This window comes from Protopterus annectens, chromosome 2.part2 (genome assembly GCF_019279795.1).
Source record: "Protopterus annectens isolate FY-2018-M chromosome 2.part2, PAN1.0, whole genome shotgun sequence".
In the NCBI taxonomy this organism is placed as follows: domain Eukaryota; kingdom Metazoa; phylum Chordata; order Ceratodontiformes; family Protopteridae; genus Protopterus; species Protopterus annectens.
The window spans coordinates 663,667,833-663,693,229 of record NC_056730.1 but is presented as its reverse complement, the minus strand read 5'-3'; the positions used below and the strand labels follow the sequence as shown (position 1 = coordinate 663,693,229).

General features: G+C 41.5%; 1 protein-coding gene across 1 annotated transcript in view; it reads left to right on the top strand.

Moving 5' to 3' along the window:
• DNAAF9 (dynein axonemal assembly factor 9) overlaps window positions 1–25,397 on the top strand; it is a 2,711,795-nt gene that overhangs the window by 291,525 nt on the left and 2,394,873 nt on the right. Inside the window, exon 4 of the mRNA XM_044064082.1 lies at window positions 18,892–19,016. Within this exon, the coding sequence (XP_043920017.1) occupies window positions 18,892–19,016 (125 nt within the window). The remainder of the gene's footprint in view (window positions 1–18,891; window positions 19,017–25,397) is intronic.

The window sequence follows — 25,397 nt, the reverse complement described above, 5'->3', positions numbered from 1 at the left end:
AAAGTTTGATCAAAATTTTCTATAGTAATAAAGGGCCCTGTTGAAATATATCTACACATGTTACAATTAAGACATTGGAACATACCTTTCTTATTGTTGATGTTACCAGTGTTGGTCATAGGGGAATTTTCCTTATATTCTAAGGATTTTTTGATGTTAAAATTGTTTCTAAAGGTGAAAAAAGGTTTCTCACCTAAAACTTTACTCACGTCGGGATTGCCCTGGATAATACGCCAATTGCTTTCAATTAGGCGTCTTATCCTTAGACTGTCACTGGTCATATCCAAGGTACAAACAGGTGTTCCTCTATTTGTAATTTTTGAATTGCCCATATTTAAATTATTGATACTATTGCCAAATGAAGTGTTGACATTCAAAAGTGCCGGATATAGAGTATGTCTATTACCTAAAACTTCTCTGATGGTATTTTCTAAAAAAAATTTATCATATCCCCTATCTATGAACATATTGGCAATAAAACATATTTCATCATGTAGGTCTTTATCATTGGATGTCATACGGCAAGCTCTTATGAACTGGCCTTTGGGTATATTTTTAATGACATGAGGGGGGATGCCCACTTTGGAAATGTAAATAACTATTGGTGAAAGTATTTTTCCTGAAAATTTTACTATGAAATCTGGACTCGACATTGTCCCACCAAAAAAGGACATCCAAAAAGTTGATCACTGACCCCATATTGCCTAAGGTGAATTTTAAGTAATTAGATGTTTGATTGACGTCACTTAAAAATTTATTGACCATATTTTCATCCCCTCTGATGATAAAAATTAAGTCGTCAACGAAACGGTGATAAAATAAAATTTCATATTGGTTTCGCATTAATTTTAAACTATCACATTCCCACCAGGATAGGACTAAGTTGGCATATGAGGGTGCGGCTGATGAACCCATAGCCACCCCTCTAATTTGCCGGTAGTAAGTACTGTCAAATAAAAAGAAATTGTTGTTTAACAAAATATCCAAAAATCTACAAATGGTTGAGACTTGACCTGTATTCAAATTTGTTTTTAATGTTAAAAAGCTACGTATGGCTTCAACTCCCTCATCATGAGGTATACAGGTATATAAAGAAATTATATCCAAAGTAAAAATAACATCAGTAAGCGGATTGAATAGTTTCATGTCTGTAAACTCTTTCAACTTGCTAAGAAAGTGCCAAGAATCCTTAATAAAGGATTCCTGCTGGGAAACTATTGGCCCCAGAGTGGCATCAATCACCAGAGAAATGCCTTCCGTAATTGAATGTGGAGAAGAAACTATTGGTCTAAAGGGAGGGTCATAAGAACATTTATGAATTTTAGGTATTCCGAAAAGGATACCTATTCTAGGATTATTAACAACACAAAATTCATAAACTTCAAGATCTATTTCACCTGTCATTAATGCGTCATATAGTAAAGAGTGAATTAATCTGATCTTTTTATTGATGTCAAGTAAAGAAACAACCTCATATTCTTGTTTGTTGATAATAACTCTAACATCTTAACCTTATAAGCTGCTTGTGTCATTATTACAATGTTCCCTCCTTTGTCACTTCTCATAAACCTTAATGTTTTGTTTTTCTTACGTAAATTGTAGAAGGCTTTCCTTTCATCATTATTTAAATTATTAAAGTTATTGTTACACTTAATAGTTTTTTCTATTTCCTGTATACAAATATCTTCAAAAAATCTTAAAGTGTAATTCAACTGGGGGTTATATGTAGAAGGTTTAATCAAAACTTTGGCGGGTAAAGATATATCATTTAACAGGTACTGCAAATTCAGTCTCCTGACAAACTTCTTTATATCGACCACGGTTTTACCGTAGTCTGCTCTAGTAGTTGGAACATAGTTGAACCCTAATTTCAAGACATTCAATTCAGTAGAATCAAAATTAACTTCAGTTAAATTGATTGTCGAAATTTTTGTTGTTAAGGTTCAAGTCTCTTCTCCTGAAGAGCTCGATCCCAAAAATGTCCGACTCCTTGTTGAAATTGTCTTCTTTTCGAAAGGTGTCTTTTTCGTAAAAAAATGGTTGGTGGAAGAAGATGAAGAAGTAGTCACTGAGTTGTTACCCACTTTGTTTTTCACCCCGATTTCGTTAGATGCCGGTGTGCCTTTATCCAAACTTGTGCTGTCATCCGTTACGTTAACAGTATCAATGGCATTATCAGACACGGTATTTACTGTAACAATAGAATCTACATTAGATGGTTCATTGAACCGTTTGTATAATGGTTCACATTTGCTAGTAGTAGCAAATGTGTTGCTAGTCACAGCAGAACTGTAACCGCGTCTGTTGTTGTCGAGACCTACGGAGAATTTTAAATTTCTCTCTTTGCCATTTAAAGCAAAAAAATTGTAAGCAGTTTGAGTCTCATAAGATTCAATATCACGTAACAATTTTGAATGTTTTCTGTTAATCACTTCTTCAGAATGTCTCTCAACATCTTCGGAAACTTTTTCAAAAAGTTCCGCTTGTTTTTTATTGTCTAACAAAGATTTCTTAAGTAATGCTTCTATCTTGTTAATGTCATCTCTCAAAGTCTCCATTTTTAAAAAAATGTTGTCTAATAATAGCTTTAGAAAAGATAGTCCCGCATCATTAAAAAAGTTTACTAAGTTTTTGAACATTGGATCACCAAGACGAACTCCGTTGGGGCACTTAAAAAATCTAAGCCCCTTCGGAACTATCTTCAATTCTATACAACGTTCGAAGTAACAGTTTTCAATGTAAAGGGAACGATACCTTTTTAATAAATTGTTGAGAACGTCCCTGTTTTTATTTATCTCCTCGTTGTTGTTGATGGAAGATGAAACAGAATACTTTCCAAACGGGTTGTTGGAATACTCCAGCACCGGTTTTACACCCGGCGCGTTTTGTTGATGTAATCGTTGCTTGACACTGGCAACTTGTTTCTTGGTGCGTGCTGCAATAAAACTGTCGTCAGAAATGTCAATGACAGTATCAAGTTCTTTAAATGATCCGGTAGGACTTGGGGCATTCGCCACTGTTGATTCATTAGAAGCCTTCGCTACTAAAAAGTTTAAATAGTTTTGGATATTAATTAAAGTTGCCAGTAAAATATCATTAACCTCCTTAGTCGCAGTAGTTGTAGCAGTTACAGTTCCCGGTGTGGGATGAATGCTTAAGTTAAGCAGTTGGTCATCGCTCTCCTCGGCCATGAATAATGATGATAAAAAACCAAATAAACAATAATCCAGTACGTAGAACAGCAAATAAAATCCAAGGTAGGAAGAACGCAAGACAAACCAAAATAGCGTAACAAAATTTAATCACCGCTTTCGTCCTAGGACTTCTTCAGAATACAAATAACCAGCATCAACGTAACAACTTATATAGTTCATAGTTAATTAATTAATCACTGAACAATGATTCAATAAAATTCAATTAAAATTAAATTAACTATCATTTAATATATGTTAATTAAAAAACACTGATGATGATTCTAGCTCTGCTGCAACAGGTTGATTGATGAGAATATTTGCCTGGATGCATTCTCAGAATTTACTAGAGGCTGTGAAAGCTGAACTCCTGAATGCTCACCTGTTTAAAGAGGTATTGCTTGGCCCTTCTTCTGCTGAGATCTTCAAGGGATTTGATGAAAAGGGAAAGTTAATCCAAGGGGTTACTCAGATTTTCAGTACCCCATGCCTAAATTTAGTAGAAACTTACCTTCCAGTCCAGGATACTTTTAAGGGAGCAGAAAAGCAGTCACAGTAGAGTACATGGTGAAACAGCCTTTCAGAAAACAATGGCAGAGAAATTCAGAAAAGAAAGGACGATACTCTCAAAACCAGTAACGATCTAAAAACTGAGAATGGCTATACTTGTGTCTTGTGTTTTCCCACTCCCCACTTTGACCACCCAGTAAAGATTTTCCCAAGTCTAGGTCTTAACTTTTCCCTGTGGCACCAGATAACTTCATAGACAAGTAGGTTCTGAGAAATATTCAAAAGGGCAACATCTGAAAGTAGGATTCCCTTCCTCCTTTCTAAAGGTATCGCTCTTCACTCATTAAATCAACTCCCCCGTAGTTCTCCTATTCTGGAGCAAATTCTGTCTGAAGGGGTGCTAGAACCTGCTCCTCTGTATCAAACGAAGAAAGGATTTTACTGAATATTTCTGATGCCAACAAAAGAAGAAACATGGAGACATGATCTAAACCTTAAGAATTCTCTGTCTGCAATCCTTGATACCTCTCATTTCTCCTTTTAGTTTTCTAGTAACTCTAAATGCAGCAAAAATGATTATAATCACATTCCACTTCTTCCAGATTTCAGGCAAGTTTTTAAAGATTTCGAGTCTAGTTTACATTTTCTGCCTTACTCTTGAGGTTGTCAACAGCTCCAAAAGTGTTTGCAAAATGCATAGTGTTTGTAGCTTTTACATGTTACAGGGCATTTGCATCTTTCTGTATTTGACTTATTTCTTCAGACTCTTTCAGGAATTTTGAAGGATCTCTTTCTTAGGTAAAGAACCTTTTTCTCAGTCTGGGATTTCAAGTGAACCTAGAAACATCATCTGTCATTCCATCTCACAGGTTAGTATTTCTAGAATGTGACCTAGACACATCTCTTATGATGACTTTTCTTTCTCAGGAATAGTTTGTCATTTTCCATCCAGACTCTTAACACCCCCAAGGGAATACATACAGGTTCTAAGTTTGATAGCATCTGCATTTCTTATGATTCCTTTAGCCAGACTTCATATGAGAACATTTTAAATGATCCATCAAGTCAGTTTGTACCCAAAACCAGCAGCCCCTATCCTTCCAGAGCCCAGTGCCGAGGTGTATAAAAAGGAAGGAAGATAGTCTGGTGAGTGAATCTGTTGTCTCCCAACTCAGGTCTCCCTTTTTCCCTTCTAGCCCCTACTCAGTCTGTAACGCACCTCCGACTTTGTGTGGGGAGCTGTATCCAAGGGGTTAAAAGTCCAAGATCTGTCAAAAAAGCAGAAAAAATCAAAACACAAATGTCAAAGAACTGATAACACTAATAAATGCTCTGAAATCTGTAAACCATCTTTGGAGTGCAGGTGCTTTGCTAGTAATCACAGGCAACACTACAGTGGTGGCATACATAAACTCGGGGGAACCAGATATAACTACCCTGCAGAGGGGGCACTGGTAACCTGAGAACTGTCAACTCTGCATTCTGTTCTTCTAGGCTTCTTATATCCTTGTCAGTGCAAAACATTGTTGCAAGTTTATTTATTTGTTTAACATTTGTTTACGGGAAAGTCTGACTTGGAACAAAGTCAATTTTCAGCGGAGGCCCAGGGAGAAACACTCCAGACGCACTTTTTTTGTAACATGGGAGGAAACCAGAGCACCCGGAGGAAACCCACACGAATTCAGGGAGGACATGCAGACTCCTCACAGAAGGCACCCTAGCCTAGAATCGAACCGGAGAACCTCTTGCTGTGAGGTGGCAATGCTACCGCTGCACCACTGTGCCATTCATAAGCAGACACAGAGGGTCTTCCAGGAATTGATCCAATTGTGGGGAACCCTTATATAGATCTGTTTGCCCCCATTTACAGCAGGCAGATCTAGAAATCCTGCTCCAGGATTCCTTGCAAGCAGGCCTGGAAGACAGATGCTTTTTCATTAGCATGGGTGGGAATATTCCTGCATGCCTTTCCTCCATTTCCAATGATAACCAGGGTCATTCTAAAGATTCAGAAGTACTCCCAAAATAGTTGTGGTGATTACCTTTTGGACCAAGCAATAGTAGATCTTTTTAATAGTCAGTGTTGCAGTGCTGATTCATGAGACTTCCTGGCAAAAGCCTGTGACTGCCCCGACTTCCAGAGATGAAGACCAATGTCTGTGTGTCAGGGTTTAAGAGGAGTGTCCTTTAGCATGATCTTCTGTTCTTTCTAGTTATGCAGTCCCATTTGCTTCTTGTGTCCTCAATAACTCTCTCAGTCCTTGGTTGGCTCATGTTCCCAGAGATCCTCTTCTACTTCCAGTCAGCTAAGCAATTTCATTGGAGAAATTTATCTACTAATTTTGTGTTGAATTAATTGTTTACTATTCTTTTTTTTAAGTGTGAGAAGCAAATCCTGCATAAAGATTTTAATTCATTTTGTCTGTTCTGCTTTGGGCCTCAGTTCAATGTCTCTAACTGTACTGACTATGCAAAATTCATTGCAAAAACTCTAACACATAGGGCTGAGGTACTATACTTGCCGCCCATGTGGAATCATCTTCTTTGGATTCCTTGGTGGTGGTGCAGTCTGTGGCTGCCGCAGGGCCTCCGCAGACTTTGGCAACTGCTAGCATCATTCCAAAAAAATGGAAAAGGAAAAAGGCTAAGGACCCTGATGTTTCCGAAAAAGTTGTTTGAGCTAGGTGAGATGCCTTTGCAGCCCCCTGATTCTGTGACTTCTAGGCCTGAACCCTTTGGCATGACCCCCTTGAAGTCCGCCATGCTTTCCTGGCTACCTTTGAGTGCCAGTATGGTTTACATGCCATTTTTGTGTGAGGTCGCTCTGCAGGTCTTGGCTTCTGACATCTGTACCATGTCTACCAAGGAAGACTCCTTGTCTTAACAGACTACTGAAGTTATGTTTGGGCAACCACATCCTCCAGTCACCCCTATAAAATTGGCAACCAGATCAAAGCGAAGTTGCTTCATCACCTCCTCTGACCACTTCTGTGCAGATCAAAGCCCAAGCCCTCCTTAAAAATAGCACAGGAGCTTACGGCTGTCATGAAATCTGGAGAGCAATCTTTTCCGTCCACCTCTGAGACGTCTCCATATAAAAGGAGCAGGGAAGTAGACTTTCAGGAAGAGGAAATTTCTTCCAGCTCTGAGGATTAGGAGGAAATGTCTTAGCCTGGACACTAAACAACTCAAACTTACCCATTCTCAGTTTCTGGGGACACATTCGTTTCTGCCCCCTCCCCAAGAACCTTTCCTTCGAGGATACCCTGCATAGAATGAAGGGGGATTTCATTTGTCAAAATAAGCAGTTTGCCCAGGCCCAGGCCCACTACAGAGAACTCCTAAGTCTCCCTTTTTCCAGACTGCTGGCTGTTTCTCCAGTGCATATTGTATTAGATGATGTCTTCAAAGATATATCCCTACACCCTGATTCTCTACCCTCCACTCTAAGGAAACCAGACAGGTTTTACAGAGTGCTGGAAACTCCTAAGCATGTTTATAAAAATCTGAAGGCTTATCTTTCTGTTGTCTCCACTGAATGTCCTAAAGAGCCAACAAGACATCTATCTGATGTCAGGGAAAGCGGATTACTAGACAGATGTGGGAAGAAAACTTATGTCTCTGTCATGCTAGTTATCAGAGCTTTGGATTGTCAATTCCATATGCGTAATTATCTTGACCTTAGCCACAAAAATTCAGGAGATAGCCAGAGCCACCTTACAAGTCTCTAGACACTACTTAAAATGCAGCTATGATACATTAGATGCTTCTTGCAGAGGATCTGCCACAAGTTCTGTCATCCACAGATATGCATGGTTCACGACCCAGCCACATCAGAAATAGGTAAAGGCTGAACTACTAGATGGTCCTTTGTACAAGGAATTCCCTTTTGGTCCACCAACTAAACAAGTTTTTTTTAAACTGTTAAAGAATTCTACCTATCTCCGACTTTGAGGTACAGCAGGAGCTACTCTTCAAAACCTTGTCATTTCCCACATAGACAAGGCAAGGGGAGGCTTCTTGTGGTAAAAAAAGACAATCTAAGAGATGGCAGCCAAAACATTCTCAAAGGGTGGGGGGCTTCAAGGAACCCACTCAGCACCGAGAGCAAGTGTGATTATGTCCACTTCTCTTTCTCCTATACCTTCCAATCCCTCCTAGACCCCTAGCAAGGAGACTTTCCTTCCAAATGCAGTGGAAAGCCATCACCAGTGATCAGTGTATCCTCAACATCAAAGAGAAGAGGTACTAATATTCAATTCAGAGAAATTTAACTTTTATCGGACATTGCAAAACCACCAAAAGAGCAGGAAAGTCACTTAGCTGCTATCCTTAAAGAGCTACTTCAACAAGGATCCATTCAGCATGTCCATCAAGAACAAGAAAGGAAAAGTTTCTGCTCAAGGATTTTTCTCGTCCCAAGAAAAGAGGGCACTAGGGGACCCATCTTGGACCTCTCAAAACTAAGTACACTTCTCAACATCCCAAAATTCAAAATATTTATTGCAAAAAGTACTGTCCATGATCTTGCAAGATGCCTCCATGGTCACCATAGGCCTAAGGGATGCTTACTTGCATGCCCCCATAGCAGACGGTCACAAAAATCACCTATGATTTGTAGCAATAGGCTGCCACTTCTAGTTCTGTGCTTTACCAATTGGACTATCTACTGCCCCCATAATTTTCAAAAAAAAAGTTTAACTCTTCTGTTTACCTATTGCAGAACTGTAGTAGTCCATATTTGCCACTACTCAGATGACTGTCTCATTCAGGGAAGATCCACTTCAGAGACCCTGAATGCCTTTCATATCACTGTAGATTGTTTTCAGAAGGTAGGTCTTATTCTAAATCTTAAAGTATCAAACTGTCCCTCCAACAAGGATCCTCTTCCTGGGAGCCATCATAGACTTGATTCAGCAAAAAGCCTTTCTTTCCCAGGACACAATTGTTTTCTTGCAGGCTTACCTGACTCTTCTGCTTCCAAAGCAGCTCATCTCTGCTAGAGAACTCCTTAGTATACTGGGATATATGGCATCATGCATCCTCATGATCCCTTTCGCAAAGCTACACACGAGAAAAGGTCAATGGTACTTAAAAAAATGTCTGGGAACAACACTGTCAGCCATTGGAAACATTTGCTGTCCCTCCTTTCATGCCCTAAAATAGAACTCCTGTGTTGGGGGAACACCATACAGAAGAACCCAGGAGCAAACTTTATTCTGCTGGAAGCAGAAAAGACTATCATTATGGACAGCGCATACATAGCTTAGGGATTCCATTTAGGTGTCCTGAAGGTACAGGCCATATGGTCCCCACAACAAAGGAACTTGCATGTACACAGAAGGATTTACTAGCAGTTTACCTGGCCATAAAAGCCTTTCAACAAACCTTAGCCCTGGGACACTTTAAATCTGGACAGTCAACACCACTGTTATGTGGTACATAAACAAGGGGGATCTTTGTAGTACCGTCTGTGCAGCTTTGCCAGGAAAATTTGGATGCTGGCTGAAGAGATAGGGCTAACCCTCATAGCCTTTTATATTCCAGGACAAAGCACTACCCTAGCATATTCCTTAAGCAAGGATCTTCTAGATATCAATGAGTGGATGTTGAAAAGATAGGTTTTCTTGGATCTGACCATACAGTGGAGAATCCTCTTAATAGACCTGTTCACCTCGCTTGACAAGAATAAACTGCAGATGTTTTGCTCCAGAACACAACAGACAAGAGCTTGGAAAACAGATGCATTTTTATTCACATGGACAAACTGTTTACTGCATGCATTCCTGCACTTGCCTCTGATTCTCAGGCTACTAACAAAAATCAATGCGGACAGACCCAGCATGACCCTAGTGGCCCCCTAATGGCCAGGACAACACTGGTTCTCTCTCCTTTTGACACTCAAGGGGAGATTCCACACCCTACTGCAGGAGATGAATCTCCTCAGCCAGGTCAATGTGGTCTGCCTTCCATCCCCACCTAGCCAATCTCCAGTTGACTGCACTCCAAGGAGGTGCTCTCCTTTCTAAGAGAAGCAGGAAAGCCCAATACCAAAAAGTCAGACATGGCAAAATGGAAAAGATTTTCCACCTGGTGCCATAACAATGACACTGATCCCACTCAAGCAGAAATCAGCTCAGTCTCACAGTACCTTTTTAGGCCTATTTACACTAGGACTTTCTTATTCCAGAATTAAAGTACATGCATTTGCAGTTTTAGCTTGCCTGAATAATGCTGCACCTATCTTCTCATACTCCCACATGGAACTTTTTTCTAAAAGGGGTGATTCACTTTGAGACAACCCAGAAGGAATGGGATCTAAATTATGTCTTAAAAAATGCCTCCCTTTGAACCTGCAGCTGCTGCCTCTGTAAAGATACTAACTTGGAAGACCACCTTCCTCATAGCTATGACTTTAGCTAGGGGAGTTTCTGAGTTGCAAGTCCTCCTATGCAAAGAACCTTTCACTGTCTTCCACAGGGATAGGGTCACCAAATACAACCTTTATGCTTAAAGTGGTATTAGAGCTTACTTTAAATAAGGCTATCTACTTGCCAGTCTTCTACCCAAATACACAGAGCAGGACAGAATAAGTCCTTCATACACTGGATGTGCATAAGCTGATCAGCTACTATCTAGATGGAACAAAAAGCCCTAATAGAATAGAGCAGTTGCTGGTGACTTTCACATAGGGTAAATAGGGAAAACCTGTCTTCAAGCAAACCGTCTCAAAATGGATAGCTAACTGCATTAAGTGCTGTTACTCACACCATGGAAAGGATTTATCCAACCATATTAAATCCCACTCCACCAAACATGGGGCAACTACCACCACACTCCAGGCCATCCCTGAGGCAGCCATATGGATCTCTGTGCATACCCTCAAAATAACACTATAATCTTAGGCAATGCCGCTACAGCTAGAGCAGGTTTTGCTTTTACCATACTGCAAAATCTTATTTCCTAAGGTCGTACAGCTGAACCACATCTCCATTTTTAGCTTTGGGAGCCCTGTCAAGAATCAGTATTGCAACAATTATGAAAAACATAGTACAGTTGTGTCCCACTTACCGTAATTGTAGCTGTTCAAGTAGTTCAGTGTTGAAGTACGTACTCCCATCCTCCAAACCCTCTATTTGTTGACCATCCTCCCCTACTTGCTAGGTGCAAGGGGTAGATGGTTTCTTCAGATAGTCCTCTTATCTCCCAATGTGAGAGTGTTCGATCTCACCGTTTGTTCTTACACATGGGTTCGGAGCCGATCCTCGGCTCCGTGTCGGCCGCTTGCAAGCTCTGCATCGAGAAGAAGCTCGAGACCAACCTAACTCCCACAATCCCCCTCTGCCTTTACCTCAGATCTAGTTTTCCGCTGCAGCGTTCGCATCACTTTGATGAGCTCGAGCAACCTTAAGCTAAGATTTATATATTTTTTCTTGTATTTCTAAGAATTTCATTTTGCTAAAAAGTTATTTGAGAGACTGTGTGTGTGTGTGTTAGTTTCGAGGAATCCTCGGTTCCATATAAAGTTATTTAAACTTTATTAGAGTTTTCCCTCGGGGCCTAACCCCACCCTTTACTGGATTGACTACCGGATTGACCCTTTTATTGGATTTGACTAATTTACCGGAATTGACATTTCTTACTGGACTTGACTTGTTTCTAACTTAAAATGTCTGAGAAAGCTAAATCTGGGTTTAAACATTGCCAATGTGGGCAAAAGATGTCAGTGACTGACAATCATAGTTCCTGCGTCTACTGTCTTGGCCCTCTCCATCTGCAAGAAGACTGTTCAATTTGTCATTCTTTCAGTGGAAGGGTCATGACAGATAGGCGCAGGAAACTTATGGATAGGGTCTTTAAAACCTACTTTTCAGGAGGCTCTGGATGCTTCAGACCAGGCATCCAAATCCTCGAAGGAATCGAAGACGTCGGAGCCCAGGTCATCGGCTCCGAGCTCTTCAGTTAAGGTTCGATCACCGGTTCCACAGACTTCGGGACCGAGTGTTCAACTGTTGTCAGTTTCCGAGCCTCGAGTCTTGGAACCGGTGACGGAGCTCCCTCCCCCGACACTGTTGAGGTCGGCTCCGTCTTCGATTCCTTCGCCGCTCTTCCAGACCCCTCTCCGACACCGATGTAGACCGCGTGGTGCAGAAGTTAATGGAGAATACGGCCTTATCCAAACTCATCTCGGTCTCCTCTCAGTTGGTGTCGAGACTCGAAGGCCTTCCCTTATCTCCATCTGTTCCTCCTCCGAGACCTGTCCAGTCTTCGGAGCCGGAAGAGGCTGACCTGCTGATTGTGGAACCCTCGGTGCCAGAACCGTCCTTCTCTCGGTCGGCTCCGTTCACCTCGACTCCGTCGGATCCGGTACCGGAGTCTCGGAGCCGAAGATCCATCCTTGGTTCTGGGACCGACGTTTCGGTTCCGACGCTCCCTCTCGGGGCCTCGGCTCGGATCGACTCGGCTCCGTCCTCGGGGTCGATGCCTTCGGTGCCTGTCTCGGGGCTTCTTCCCATTTCTTCAGAACCGGGAGATACCTCAACTCGGGACCCGGGGGCCTTCGACCTCATGAGGAAGGTGTTGTCTACCCAGACAACCACATCAGCAGAAACAGCTTCTCCTCCCCATAAAGGACCGTTCTCCTCCTCTGCACCCACGGCTACATCTAAGCGTCGAGCACCTGTGTCTCAGCCACCCCTGGAGGGTGCCCCCTCTTCCTCGGAGGCTTCTTCGGATGCTCCCCCCGAAGAAGTCCCTAGGAAAAGATTGTGTAAGAGGAGACACTTGGATTCTCCACAAGAATCATTGACATCGGACACTGACTTGGATGAGTCAGAAGGGTCCCCAAAGTCACCCTCAGAGGATGTCTCCTTTTCTGACATCCTGGAGATCCTAAAGCAGAGAGGTGATTGGCAATCCCTTCCCCCTTCTGAGGATGAGTCAGTCTTGCTGAAGGCATTCGGTGCTCGCCCTTCCTCCTCCTGGGTCACTCCGCCCTTCGATGTGTTGATGGAGCTGATTGCTCGAAGGCGGGAGACGCCTGACACGGTGGAGCCAGTCCCTAGAAAGCCTAACAAGTATATTACTGCCCCTCAGGATAAGGCTTATCTAACAAAGGGAGTACCAGTGGACGCTATGGTGGTGGCAGCGGCCACGAAAAAGGAGATGTCGGAATCTTCCTCATCTGTCCATCCCCCTAACAAAGATTCTAGGACTATGGACAGGTACGGGAAACGCATTTTTAGTTCAGCGGCTTTTTCTATGCGATCCCTGAACTATTTGACCCACTTCACACGGCTACAGAGGGATCTAATCAAAGAGTTGGGAGATACCCTCCAGGGTACTACAGATGCTGCTGTTTCAGAGAAAGTTACAGCACATCTCAATACCCTTACATCCATTGTAAACTCGTCCATGAGGCTGATCTCATACGCAGCCGAAGGATCGAGTAGGGCAGCAGCTTCAGCGATTGCTCTTCGTAGACAATCCTGGGTGCGCTTATGTTCGTTTTCGGAAGCCTTCAAGTCTTCCTTTACTAACGCCCCATTTGATGGTGCCACTCTCTTTGGCCCCAAAGTAAAGGAGACCCTTACCCGGTGTGAACAGGAGGGAAAGACTCTGTCTGCTGTCGGAGTCCGTTTTTCCACCCCATCCAGACCGTACCCCAAAGGGCAACGTGGTGGAAAAATGTGGTTTCGAAAACCCCAAGGATCTTTTCCAGGCACACAGGGTGATGCCCCCTCTAGAGGCAGAGGAGGGGGCAGAGGTGGAAGATGCCGCCCTGGCGGCAGAGGGGGTCCGCAAAACCAAGGTGACAGGGATATACCCCCTGGGAAACCTTTCCAGCACTCCTGAGAGCAGGCCCGACTGTCCTGCTCTGGAGGCAGTCGGGGGTCACTTAGCTTTATACCCTCAGGCCTGGCAAAATCTTACATCAGACAACTGGGTAAAAAGCGTTGTTACCAGAGGCTACAGAATACCCTTCCTATTGGCCCCAATTCCAAAGAGAAGACTCCCAGATGTGCCGCCCCATCTGCGAGACCCTGCAGCTATAGAAATTTCAAAGCTGCTAGAAAAAAAGAGTCATCCAACCAGTCCCAGCGGACCAAAGAGGATTCGGAACTTACTCAAGGTTCTTTTTAGTTCCAAAGAAGACAGGGGACTGTAGGCCGATTCTGGACCTAAGCAACCTCAATACCTTCGTCAAGAAAGAAAAGTTCCGAATGGTCACACTTCAATCGATCCTTCCATTTTTACAGAAGGACGACTGGATGTGCTCAATAGATCTGAAGGACGCATACTACCACATCAAAATGGCCAGGGCGTCCAGGGATCACTTGCGCTTCTGGCTGGGAGCCAGCCACTTTCAGTTTCGAGCCCTGCCCTTTGGTCTGACCTCAGCCCCCAGGGTCTTCACCAAATGCATGGCAGTGGTGGCGTCTCACCTGAGACGCCTGGGATTCCAGGTGTTTCCGTATCTGGACGACTGGCTCCTTTCTGCCACCACCCAGCATCAACTCATTCAGGCCAGGGATTACACACTACAGCTTTGTGTTCATCTCGGAATTTCCGTAAATTTCGAAAAATCTTCACTACAGCCATCACAGCATATCTCATTCATAGGAGCAGAATTAGATACGCATCATTTAATTCTAAGACTTCCTCCAGAAAGGATAGCCTCACTACAAAGCCACATTTCTCTCCTTCTGTCATCCAGAAAGTCCCCAGCAAAACTGGTTCTGAAGGTTTTGGGTCTCATGGCAGCTTCTCTCATTGCGATACCATTGGGAAGACTGCACATGAGAGTTCTACAATGGCTACTGTTTGCACAATGGTCGTTCCAACAGCTACCTCTGACACACGAAATTCTGATCACAAATACATGCAAATCTCACCTAGCCTGGTGGCTTCGGACTTGCAACCTTTCCAGCGGAAGACCATTTGTGCTACCCACGCCGACAGCTACGGTGACCACGGACACTTCCCTGATAGGGTGGGGGGGCATCTTTCAGGGACAGACAATCCAAGGCGAATGGACCAATTTAGAGTACAATCTGCACATCAATGTTCTAGAGTTGAGGGCAGTGTTTCTAGCGTTGCAACACTTTGCTCCCCTTCTTCCTCTAGGGACTATTGCAGTTCAGACGGACAACATGTCCGTAGTCTGGTACATAAACAAACAAGGGGGAACCAAGTCCTATCAGCTATGCAGAGAGGCCATGAGAATCTGGCAATGGGCGGAGTCCACGGGTCGCTTTCTGATAGCAACGCACATCCCGGGGTCATCCAACGTCATAGCCGACAGGCTGAGCAGAGCAATTCTGTTGCCTCACGAGTGGTCCCTAAAACAGTCAGTTGCGAAGAAGATTTTTCGCAAGTGGGGCCAGCCTTCCTGCGATCTTTTTTGCGTCTCCAATGAACGCCAAATGCAGGAGCTACTTTGCCTTATTACCCCCTCCAGGGGAAGTCCCCAGGGACGCGCTGGTTCACGATTGGCCCCCGGGTCTCCTGTACGCTTTTCCTCCCTTTCCCCTGATTGCAAAGTTTCTGCAGAAAGCCAACAACCTGCAAAGGACGATTATCCTCATTGCCCCATTCTGGCCTCATCAAATTTGGTTTCCCTTTCTTCTGGCACACCGTATTCGGGGACCCTGGATCCTGGACCCAGAGCCAAATCTACTGACCCACTCGTCAGGGGCTCCCCACCCCTTGCTCTTGTCACTCCATCTAGCAGCTTGGTTGCTCCGCTTCCCTACTTAGCCAGGTCTGATCTTCTGTCACCTGCAGTTCAGAATATACTAGTGGCTTCTCATAAAGCTTCCACTACAAAGACCTACACTAGTAAATGGAAGCGCTTTTGTTTTCTGGGCACATACACAGCATTTGGATCCTGTTATAGCTCCTTTAAACAAGATTTTGGAGTTTTTAACAGAGTTGTTCCACCAAGGAGCTTCTCCTGCCACTTTAAGAGTACAATTGGCTGCCATTTCCAACTTTCATGTGGAAGAATGTGGGGCACCTATTATGGCTCACAGACTTTGTAAGGCCTTTTTAAAAGGATCTTCCCATATTAGACCACCAGTTAGAACTCCTACATCTCCGTGGAATCTGAACCTTTTGTTGTCTAAATTGATGTTGCCTCCGTTTGAACCGGCTTCCTCTTGTCCATTGAAGTATTTGTCGTGGAAGACCCTCTTTTTGGTTGCCATTACATCGGCTAGGCGGGTGTCAGAGCTTCAGGCTCTTTCTGTTAAACACCCTTATCTGATCTTTCACTCTGACAGGGTATCTCTTCGCACTAATCCATCCTTCCTCCCCAAAGTCTGCTCTATTAATAACATTAACCAATCCATTGAACTCCCTACCTTTTTCAAAAATCACTCCAATAAGTTGGAGTATATGTTACACAAGTTAGATGTTCATAGACAACTTAGATTTTACTTGGATAGAACAAAGGATCACAGGAAATCAGATCAACTTTTTATAGCCTTTGCGGACAGCAGGAAAGGTGTAGCAGTTACTAAACGAACCCTTTCCAAATGGCTAACTGATTGCATTATGTTTGTTTATGCTACTTCAGAACAAACTTTACCTGCCAAACCCAAGGGGCACTCTACAAGATCAGTATCTACATCCCTGGCTCATGCAGCTCGCTTACCATTAGACACTATTTGTGCAGCTGCCACTTGGTCTAAACCACATACATTCATTTCTCATTACAAGGTGGACAGGGTTTCTAGGGACAGGGCATCCTTTGGTTCCACTGTGCTCAAGAACGTTCTCCCATGAGTTCCTCAGGAACATGGAGCTAGGGACGCTACCCATTTGTAAGAACAAACGGCGAGATCGAACACTCTCACATTTAGAAGTTATGTCCTTACCATAACGTTCCATGTGGAGTGTTCATCTCGCCTTTGTTCTTACATTCCCACCCTCCCACCCTCAGGAAGAACGTACAGTTTGGTGCCTGGTCTGGGTTATTCTGCTTCTGCATTCGCAGTTGTTGTGTATATATGTATGTACATATGTATATATAGCTATAAGTGTTCTTGCAGTTATGTAGTTTTTGCATGAGTGTGTTCTCTCTCTGACTGCTGGTTTGCTTGCAAACTAGATCTGAGGTAAAGGCAGAGGGGGATTGTGGGAGTTAGGTTGGTCTCGAGCTTCTTCTCGATGCAGAGCTTGCAAGCGGCCGACACGGAGCCGAGGATCGGCTGCGAACCCATGTGTAAGAACAAAGGCGAGATGAACACTCCACATGGAATGTTATGGTAAGGACATAACTTCTAATTATCCTCTCTCTGCCTCCTATGATTTTCCTTCTTTTCACTTAATTTCAGACAACTGGGGAGATCATGCTGTCCTCAGGCATCAGACTGCTTGTTCACTGGTTAGAAAGACCTGAAGATGGCGCCAACTGACACTCCTCTTATACCCTGATGTCCAGACATTGATCATCAGATGTCCGTCGACTAGGGTCAATACAAAGACTCTGGAAATCGGACCAGTTGCTGGCTTCTGCATGGTAGGAAGATCCAAAATCAGTACTACAACATTGATCTACTTGAACATCTACAATTATATCTGGTGAGACAAAACTGTACTTTCTTCCTTCTTCTCAAATAGGCCAATACCTGTTACCTCAAGCTTCCTCACAGAATGGATTTACTCACACAAGACAGAATTTTTGATAGACGCCTTCCTTCATCCTCTTCAGTGTACTGCCTAAATGATAAAACTTTAGTACCTTAAGGCACCTGTTTTCTTTTCTTTTTTTTTCTCAATTGTTTTTATTGAAAACTTTAACAACAAAACTTTAATATATGATAATAGAAATGTAATACAAATATATATCTAAAGGAACAATAATAAGCAACAACTAAAGCAACTGTTTACAATGGTGTCTACTATAAAACATAGCTTTTTAAAGAGAAAAAGAAATGTGATGAGTAGTTGTTAATTAAAGTGTGTTTATCCAGCATTTCTTTGAATTAAGCACCTGTTTTCTAGTAGCAGGTTTCTTAGCCTCCTTTAATATCTGTTTCACACACACAGAAAAAAGGCACCAGTTTTCTGAGGGTGTGAAGCAGGTGTTAGTGGAGGCTAAGAAACCTGCTTCTAGAAAATAATATATGGATAAGTGGAAGAGATTTTCTAGTTGGTGACCAAGTTAGAACCATGCCCTTTTAAGGCCCAGGTGCCTCTGGCTCTTCTGCGTGTGTGTGAATTGCTATCCTATGGCCTTTCTTACTCTTCTATTAAGATTAATCTTTCAGCCATTTCTGCTTGTCTGCTTTAGATCCACCCCCTTTCCATGCACCACAAGTTAAGCAATTTTTGAAAGGGGTTTTGTATATTCATCGACTAAGAAAGCAAGTGACTTCTCCCTGGGATATAATTTTTTTTAATTTCAACCAGCTTACTAGGATGATTTGAAGTTAACTTGGAAAACAGTGTTACTCATTGTTATGACTTCTGAAAAAAAATATCTGAGTTACAAGCTTTTACAGTGAATTCTTTTCTCATTTTCAGTAAAGATAGTGTGTCTTTGAGAACAAGTTTTTCATTTATGCCTAAAGTGATTTCAAAGTTTACTTTGAGTTAAGCTATTAATCTCCTTTCTTTTTTCCTGATCCAAAAAAATGAGAAAGAGAGGATTTTGCACACTGTGGATGTGCACAAGTAGCTCAGATACTATCTTCACAGGAATAAGCCCTTTAGGAGCTTTGATCAACTGTTTATTTCCTATGAATGTTGGCAAAAGGGACAGTCAGTATCAACACCGATAATGTCTAAATGGTTGTATCATGCTCTTGTTTTTTTTTTTTTTTTTTCTGCTCCTTACCACAACAAACCACTTCCAGGCAACTCCCAGCCACTCACAATCAGGAGTTGCAATTTTGACTTGGCCTATTGAGCACTTGCTTTGTATAAAGCCTTTTGTGGCATAAACTACTGTGTCATAGATTAGTATGCGTTTTGCAGACAGGCCTTAATTTTATTCATCTGGGCAAATAATGTGAACTATTTATGGGCAAAATGTGTTAAACGTCTACATTAAACAACACAGACATTTAGACAATTAGCCTTAGAATGTAGAGGAAATTAATGGTGTACAATGCATTAATGTATGATGGACAATTTAACTACTTGCAGAAATCTTAACAGGTGCTTTCTTTGCATATTACAGATGTTATTCTTCTAATAAAACCGAACAGTGTCCATCTGTACTGCAACCCCATAAACTACAACTATCTTTTACGTTATGTGGCACATTGGAGAAACTTGCATTTTCATTGTATGACTGAAAGTGAGGTATGACTTTGACAAATTTGTTACTATATTAAGCCAAATTTAAAAATATCTGTTGAATCATGTACATGCTTAATACTGTGTTTTGCCCTTGTTTAAAATGTATTATTTGATTTATTTCACTGAACAAGATATTTGCTTTTGAGCCTGACGCATTTTAAAATTCACTCAGCAGTCTTTATCTGTAACAGTGCATTGCAGTGTTATCACCACTCTACTGTAGTTTTTTGTTTAGGTCGTATATTTTAACAATGTCATTCACTGATTGGTTTGTTTGCTGCCAGTACCAGTGTTTTGTCTCAGCAAGATCATTAATTATTGCTACATTTTGAGAAACATGGATAAGTGTGAAAAGTCATTTTGCCATATTTTAATGTTTGGTTACTGTTTCCTATTTTTTTATGCTTCTTCTGCCTTTGCAAACTGCCTGCAGTAACTATGTCAGTTTTTAGATTCATTTTCATCTAAAGTAAAAGCCATTAATTTATTCACCTTTTACTTTCAACCAAATGTTTAAACTGGTTAGTTCGTGAACAGTTACAACTGGGAAGTCCTCTAGCACATTTACTTTCCAGGCTGAATAAAACCTTGATACATTAACACCCTTCTAAATCTGAATCATTCTAGAGCTTGTGGAAGGTGATCCTGATGCAGGTGTTTAGTAATTCAGTTACTAGTCCCCAGTGGAAGGCCTTTGTATGAAAATAATTTTTATTAGTACTTCTTGACAGTATGTAGACTAGCTCAAGTATACACAGTAGTGCCCCATTCCCTCAGATGATGTGCTGAAAAGTCAAAGTAGGGGATTGAAAACACTTTTGTCACTGTTGGAATGGAGTAAGAGAAATGCTGAAGGATATCTGGTATACGTCTTGTTAACTGACTTGAGTGGGTATTTTTAAATGCTTGGTACCTAATCAGAAGTGAAAAGTGACATCTGTATACTTATTTTTCTGCTAACAGTAGGTCAAAAATGCATAGCAATTGTAACATACCGCTGGAAATCAGAGTTCCCCACTTTTGAGCAGTGCAGACAAAGGGCTTTAAAAGATGTATGCATGGAGCAGCTGCTGTGGGATCAGATTTGAAGGCTAATCTGTGTGGGTAAAGTTTTATGTTTCGGTCTTGTACTAAGTTAGTCAGAAACTATCTTAGGACAAAGTGCATGTGCACTTAGTTGGTGATTTCAGAAATATAGACAAATATTCAGCTCTATTTTATGTAATGTTTATCACTGTGTATGACTTTAATTTTGTTTGCGATAGGGTTGGATTGGCCCAAGTGTAGATCCAGAGACAGATAAATATAAATTTCAATTCAAGAGAAGAACGTGTGATTTTTGCTTCTGCAGGAGTGGCAACTTGATACTAATATGTTTTAGTCATGTGATGATGCAGTCCTTACCTGAAAAGAAGTCTTATACTAATTTATCATGGAAGCAGAGTATAACGAAACATTATAGATTGTCATGGTTAAGTATCTGTAGAAACCCTTTTAGGAAACTTTCAGGAAATTATGCCTGGATGCTGAGATACAGAATACACTTGAGTGCCATTTTTCCTATATGGATTTAATTAACCATGCAAAAAAAAAAATAAAAGTTACACAGGACCAGTAACCACATAAAAATCAAAAGAATTCAAAAATGTATTGCTTTTGTCCTCCTTACATAATCAGGACATCATCAGAACAAATAAAAGTAACAGTACACATCATTAAATATCTCTGTAGGCAGATCACATGAGTAAACAAACCCAGTCAGCCTTAAAGATTTTACATTAGACAAAATAAAATACAAACTGTATATTAAAAACGGACATTAAAATTACAGTTTATTAGCCCTTAATTTGAAAGCATTTGTAATACAAAAGGTATCATTTAAACCAGGGAAAATTTAAGCATTTGTTCTTAACTGCCACAGAGTTTCTATATGACCCAATAAAGTTTTCTAATCACCCTCAATAATGCAGGGCCAGATTCAGCACAAGGCAACCTAACCGTAGGTAGCCACATAGGGCACAGGCTTGGAGGCTCGGCCTGTCCTTTAAAAAATTATACATTGATCATATGGAGGTTCCATTTCAGAGAGATCCCACGCCAGCAAGCACAAGAGCTTACACTCATCAGCACAGCACTACAGGGGATTGCACTTCAGGAAGTACTTCAATACCAGGACAGCGTCAGGAGCGAAAGCATCTCTGTGTCAGGAGAGTACAGCATCAGTCTTGTTGCATGGTAGATTTGAAGGATTTTAGAGCACATCACACAAGATTTGAGCAGAGATAGTCCATGGGCTTTTTTGGTTTCGATCAGGAGATACAACTTACGAAGGTCTACTATTTTTCTTTTCTTTAGTGTTTGTTTACAGCAGGAGATTCAGCCAGGGATAGCCCCCAAGCAATTTTTAGAGCATTAGAACAGGAGATTGGAGTGGAGGTAGTCTGCAGGATTTGTGTGCAGAACAGATGGCTTGGACAGGAGATGATGGATAGGACAGGAGATTGCTGGCAGGAACATTTGTAGCAAGGGATCCTCTGACGAGATGAGATTTTTGCAGAGCTTGCAGAGGACAAGGTTTTTTGTGTGTGAGTGTGAGTGCGTGTGTTTCGGCATTATGCCTATATATCCAGGATGATCTGCCTTCAGAAGACTGCCCTTCCAGGGTGATTCTTCCTTCAGAAAATTGACTCCTGTGATCAGATTCTTCCTCGTGAAAACTTCCTTTCTGGATAATTACAGAAAACACAGGTAAATTACTGTGAATTACAATAAATCAGTAGTACCACAATCATTATTGTAGTTGCCACTCAGAAAATACATACAGATTGCCCTCTTAATAAACTAAGAAGTCCCAGGAGCTCTCCTTTTTATTTACCAAGTCCCTTGCAGCACTGTCTGGGTAAGTGCTTGATCAGAGTCATAGAGTAGGCAAGTATACTGTGTACCATTGACTACAGGAAGTACCTCATTAAAGACTTAGAGCCTTAATTGACTGTACTGCCAGACCTTCTTTACTTTCTTCATTTTCTGATAAATTCTTGAGGATAATAGTCAATCGTAGTGTTAGTCACTAGATGTTCATAGTGTTTCAGAAATTGTATTCCAAGTTAATTAATGTTGTCTGCCAAATAAGGCTATTAACAAACTGATTAAGCTATTAACAAACTGCTTCCTGTAGCCAAAAGTAAAGTGTTTGTATCCTTCCACTTCCATTTGCCCACTGCATGTCTTTTGGGCAAGTCAGTACTCCTGGGGCATCCCTGGAATGGGGTACTTTGTACAGTGAGTTTACCTGCTTTGTAGCTAGATAAAAGCAAATTGTATTTAAAATTTGAGCCTTTGTTCCCAATTATTTTTGGTTTTGTCCAGAACCTTTGAACAAGGAACATGAGAGGTGCTTTCGTCCATTCCTTGTAAAATGTGTGATTTTCTGGCAAATTGTTGTTGAATGTCATCATTAAATAATGACAGGCATGAGTTTCAAATTTTGTATCCTTCAGAAAATGCTTGCTGGGGAAAATCTTATTATAACTACTTTGTAAGTATATAAGAGAACCACATAAAATGTGTGCCTAATTTTTAAGTCTCAGTCTCTAAACTGAGCTAAGTTGAGAGCGTGGGATGGTGGGGAGGTTGCAGTGGCTTCCACTGTATGGTTTTCACAGCAGAAAGCCAAGATACATTTCTGGCCTATTACATATGAATGTATTTATTCACGAGTTGTATAGTCATGCATGTGGCTGTAATTGATGGTCATTGTGTGTGTGTATGTGTAAGTGCTTGATTTCAGCAATCCACAGTAGTTAAGGTGTAAAGAAAGGAGTTGACTCTAGTAAACGAAGATATCATCATATGAGCCATGTTTTGGGGTACTGTCTTTGGCTTCCTTGTTTGTTGACTGTTGACAGTGTTTATTATTTGGCTGTGAGTAAACTGGACTACATGAAATCCATGAGTTTAATATTAATATTTTAATTGTGAATACATTTTTAACTACCCTTGTTTTTTGTTTTTTTTTTTGCAGGCACACAGGTGTGCATTCACTGTGTTAGGCTACAACAGTCTGTCTGGTATTTATGTAGTTTAGATGAGTATGGCTGTGAGCTGCTTCTGTATCCAGTGAACTGTCCCAAGCAGTTAGAAAATGCGTTGTACATTTGTCTTTTGAATTCCTCTGCCCTTCATGTACATGCTAATTAGTAAAGAGAAAAGGAGTTTACTCTTGCTTATGGCAAGTCTGTTTTCACTGAGAGACTTTTGTTTCTTTTATCAAATGGCTGAAGATTTTTTTTCTTGTAAAATTTTAAGTAACAGTTTTAAATGAAAACCAAAGCTCTGTGATCAATGCAAGAGTAAAAAAAATTAAAATGTGCACATTGACTGCTTTAAACAATGTTTTTTGTTAATTGAAGATAGACCGCCAAATAATGGGATATTGGCATGGCTGCTGAGGAGGGCACTCCCGTTACCCTTCCTATGGACCGTGATCTGACTGTAATGGATGGCTTAATTCTTTGAAGTCCAGAAAATAAAAAATGTTTTAAAACTAGGACAATTTACTGTTTGTCTTGCCAAAGTACTTTAACTGTATAAATGCTGATAGATCCTTTTAAGTAATGTATTTTCTCTTCTCCCAGTATAGAAAGCATCAAACGGATTAAAAGTAGCCAAATAAACCACCCCTGTAGACTGGCAACTATATCTGCCACATCTCCTGCATTTCAACACAAAATTAAAAATGTCACCTCTTTCCAAAACATTAATAGACTGGCACTGGTTACATCATCCACACTTTAAAGTTTTAATTTGTCCATTAGTAGTTACAGATACTGCCATTTCCAACAAATTCTTCAAATTTGGTCACCGACTGTATGTAGCAACAGGTGCTGTCCCAATAATTCCAGATGTTCAGTCTAGACGTACTATATGGTGTTTCTTACTGCTTGCTCCTCCACCCACTTACTGAAGCTGTGGATGCCCTGTTAGGTACTCTCTCAGTCATACTTTATTTTGATTTCCTGCATCAGTGATCCTTGTGATGAATTCAGTATAGTGATATAGGTATGCTTATAATAAGAGTACATGTTTGACTGTCTACAACTTTGAGATTTTACTCCCTTCACTGTCTGGCACACCCGCCCCATTTTCGGTTGTCCCTGTGGACATAGTCATGGAAGAACTGGCATATCTTCCATAGTATAGAGTCATGGAAACTGAAACAGTCTTATTTTGGCTTCTACAGTGGGCTTTCATACAATGTGTTAGCCCATTGTGATGTATTTTCAGGTTTCACACTCCATATGACCTTCAAACCTTCACCTTGATATTCTTGTAGATCTGTTCATACCTCCTTGGGGCAAGACCCTACCTGCCTATTCAATCCCTGTTTTCTTCTTCTTCTTCTTCAGAGTGGGTTCCCTTTGGCACATTCTTTCATCTTAGAAGCCAAAGCAGGACTGCCAAGAGTGATAATGTCATATTCTGTAAAGCAAGTATTTTCTTTTTTCTTTTTCTTTCTTTATGTACCTATCTCCCTCACCCTGACAGTTGTGACTTCTGTAATGACTTCTTCAGAGGGTGCATACATTCTTCCCCACAAGCCAAAACTCTTTATCTATACAGTTGTCCGCTATGCGATGTATTTGCTCCCTTGGCTGATACTGCTTCTTGCCATACACCACTGCTGTAGGTGTCTGGAGTTGCAGCAGACTGGACCACCATCAGGATATGAGGTGGCAGCAGTCTCTCTCACTTCCATCCTCACCTACATGACTCCACCAGCACCCCAGCTACTAGTTGAATACCATTCACCTGAGTCATAGTCGGGGCTTTATTTCTCTGTGGCACAAATCTGGGTTAGCTCACTGTAATTTTGACTGTGCTGATGCTATGGTCAGGACAGCAGGATCAGTTATATTAGCACTGAACAGATTAAAGAAGGCCCCTAAGCATCTGGCAGAATTTCTTTGCTTAACTTCAATCACTGAACCACTTAGAAGGCTTCCTACACTGCTCCAGCAGTTATAGTCCTACCTACGCTGTAAGACTGGTTATGGGAAACCTTTCTTAAAGTTTGCTATAGCTTGGAGAGCCATCACTTAGGCTTGGAAGGTTCAGTTTGTGGTCATGGCCAATTAGGTCCTTGCTAGAAAGAGCAGTGCTCAGGAACCAGGCTACCATGGCAGAATTCTAAAAACAGGCTTAGACTACTCTGCAAAGGGGCTATACAACCTTTTCTCTTGAATGTTCTTCTCCTGTATCTTTCTTCTTTTAATGGGTTAGTTGGTTTCTCTTCTTTCCCATTCTGGACTTCAACAATGGTGTCTGGTATGTCAAATTCCAGATGACACCTCTCCTTTTGCAATGTGCATGGATAGTGTCACT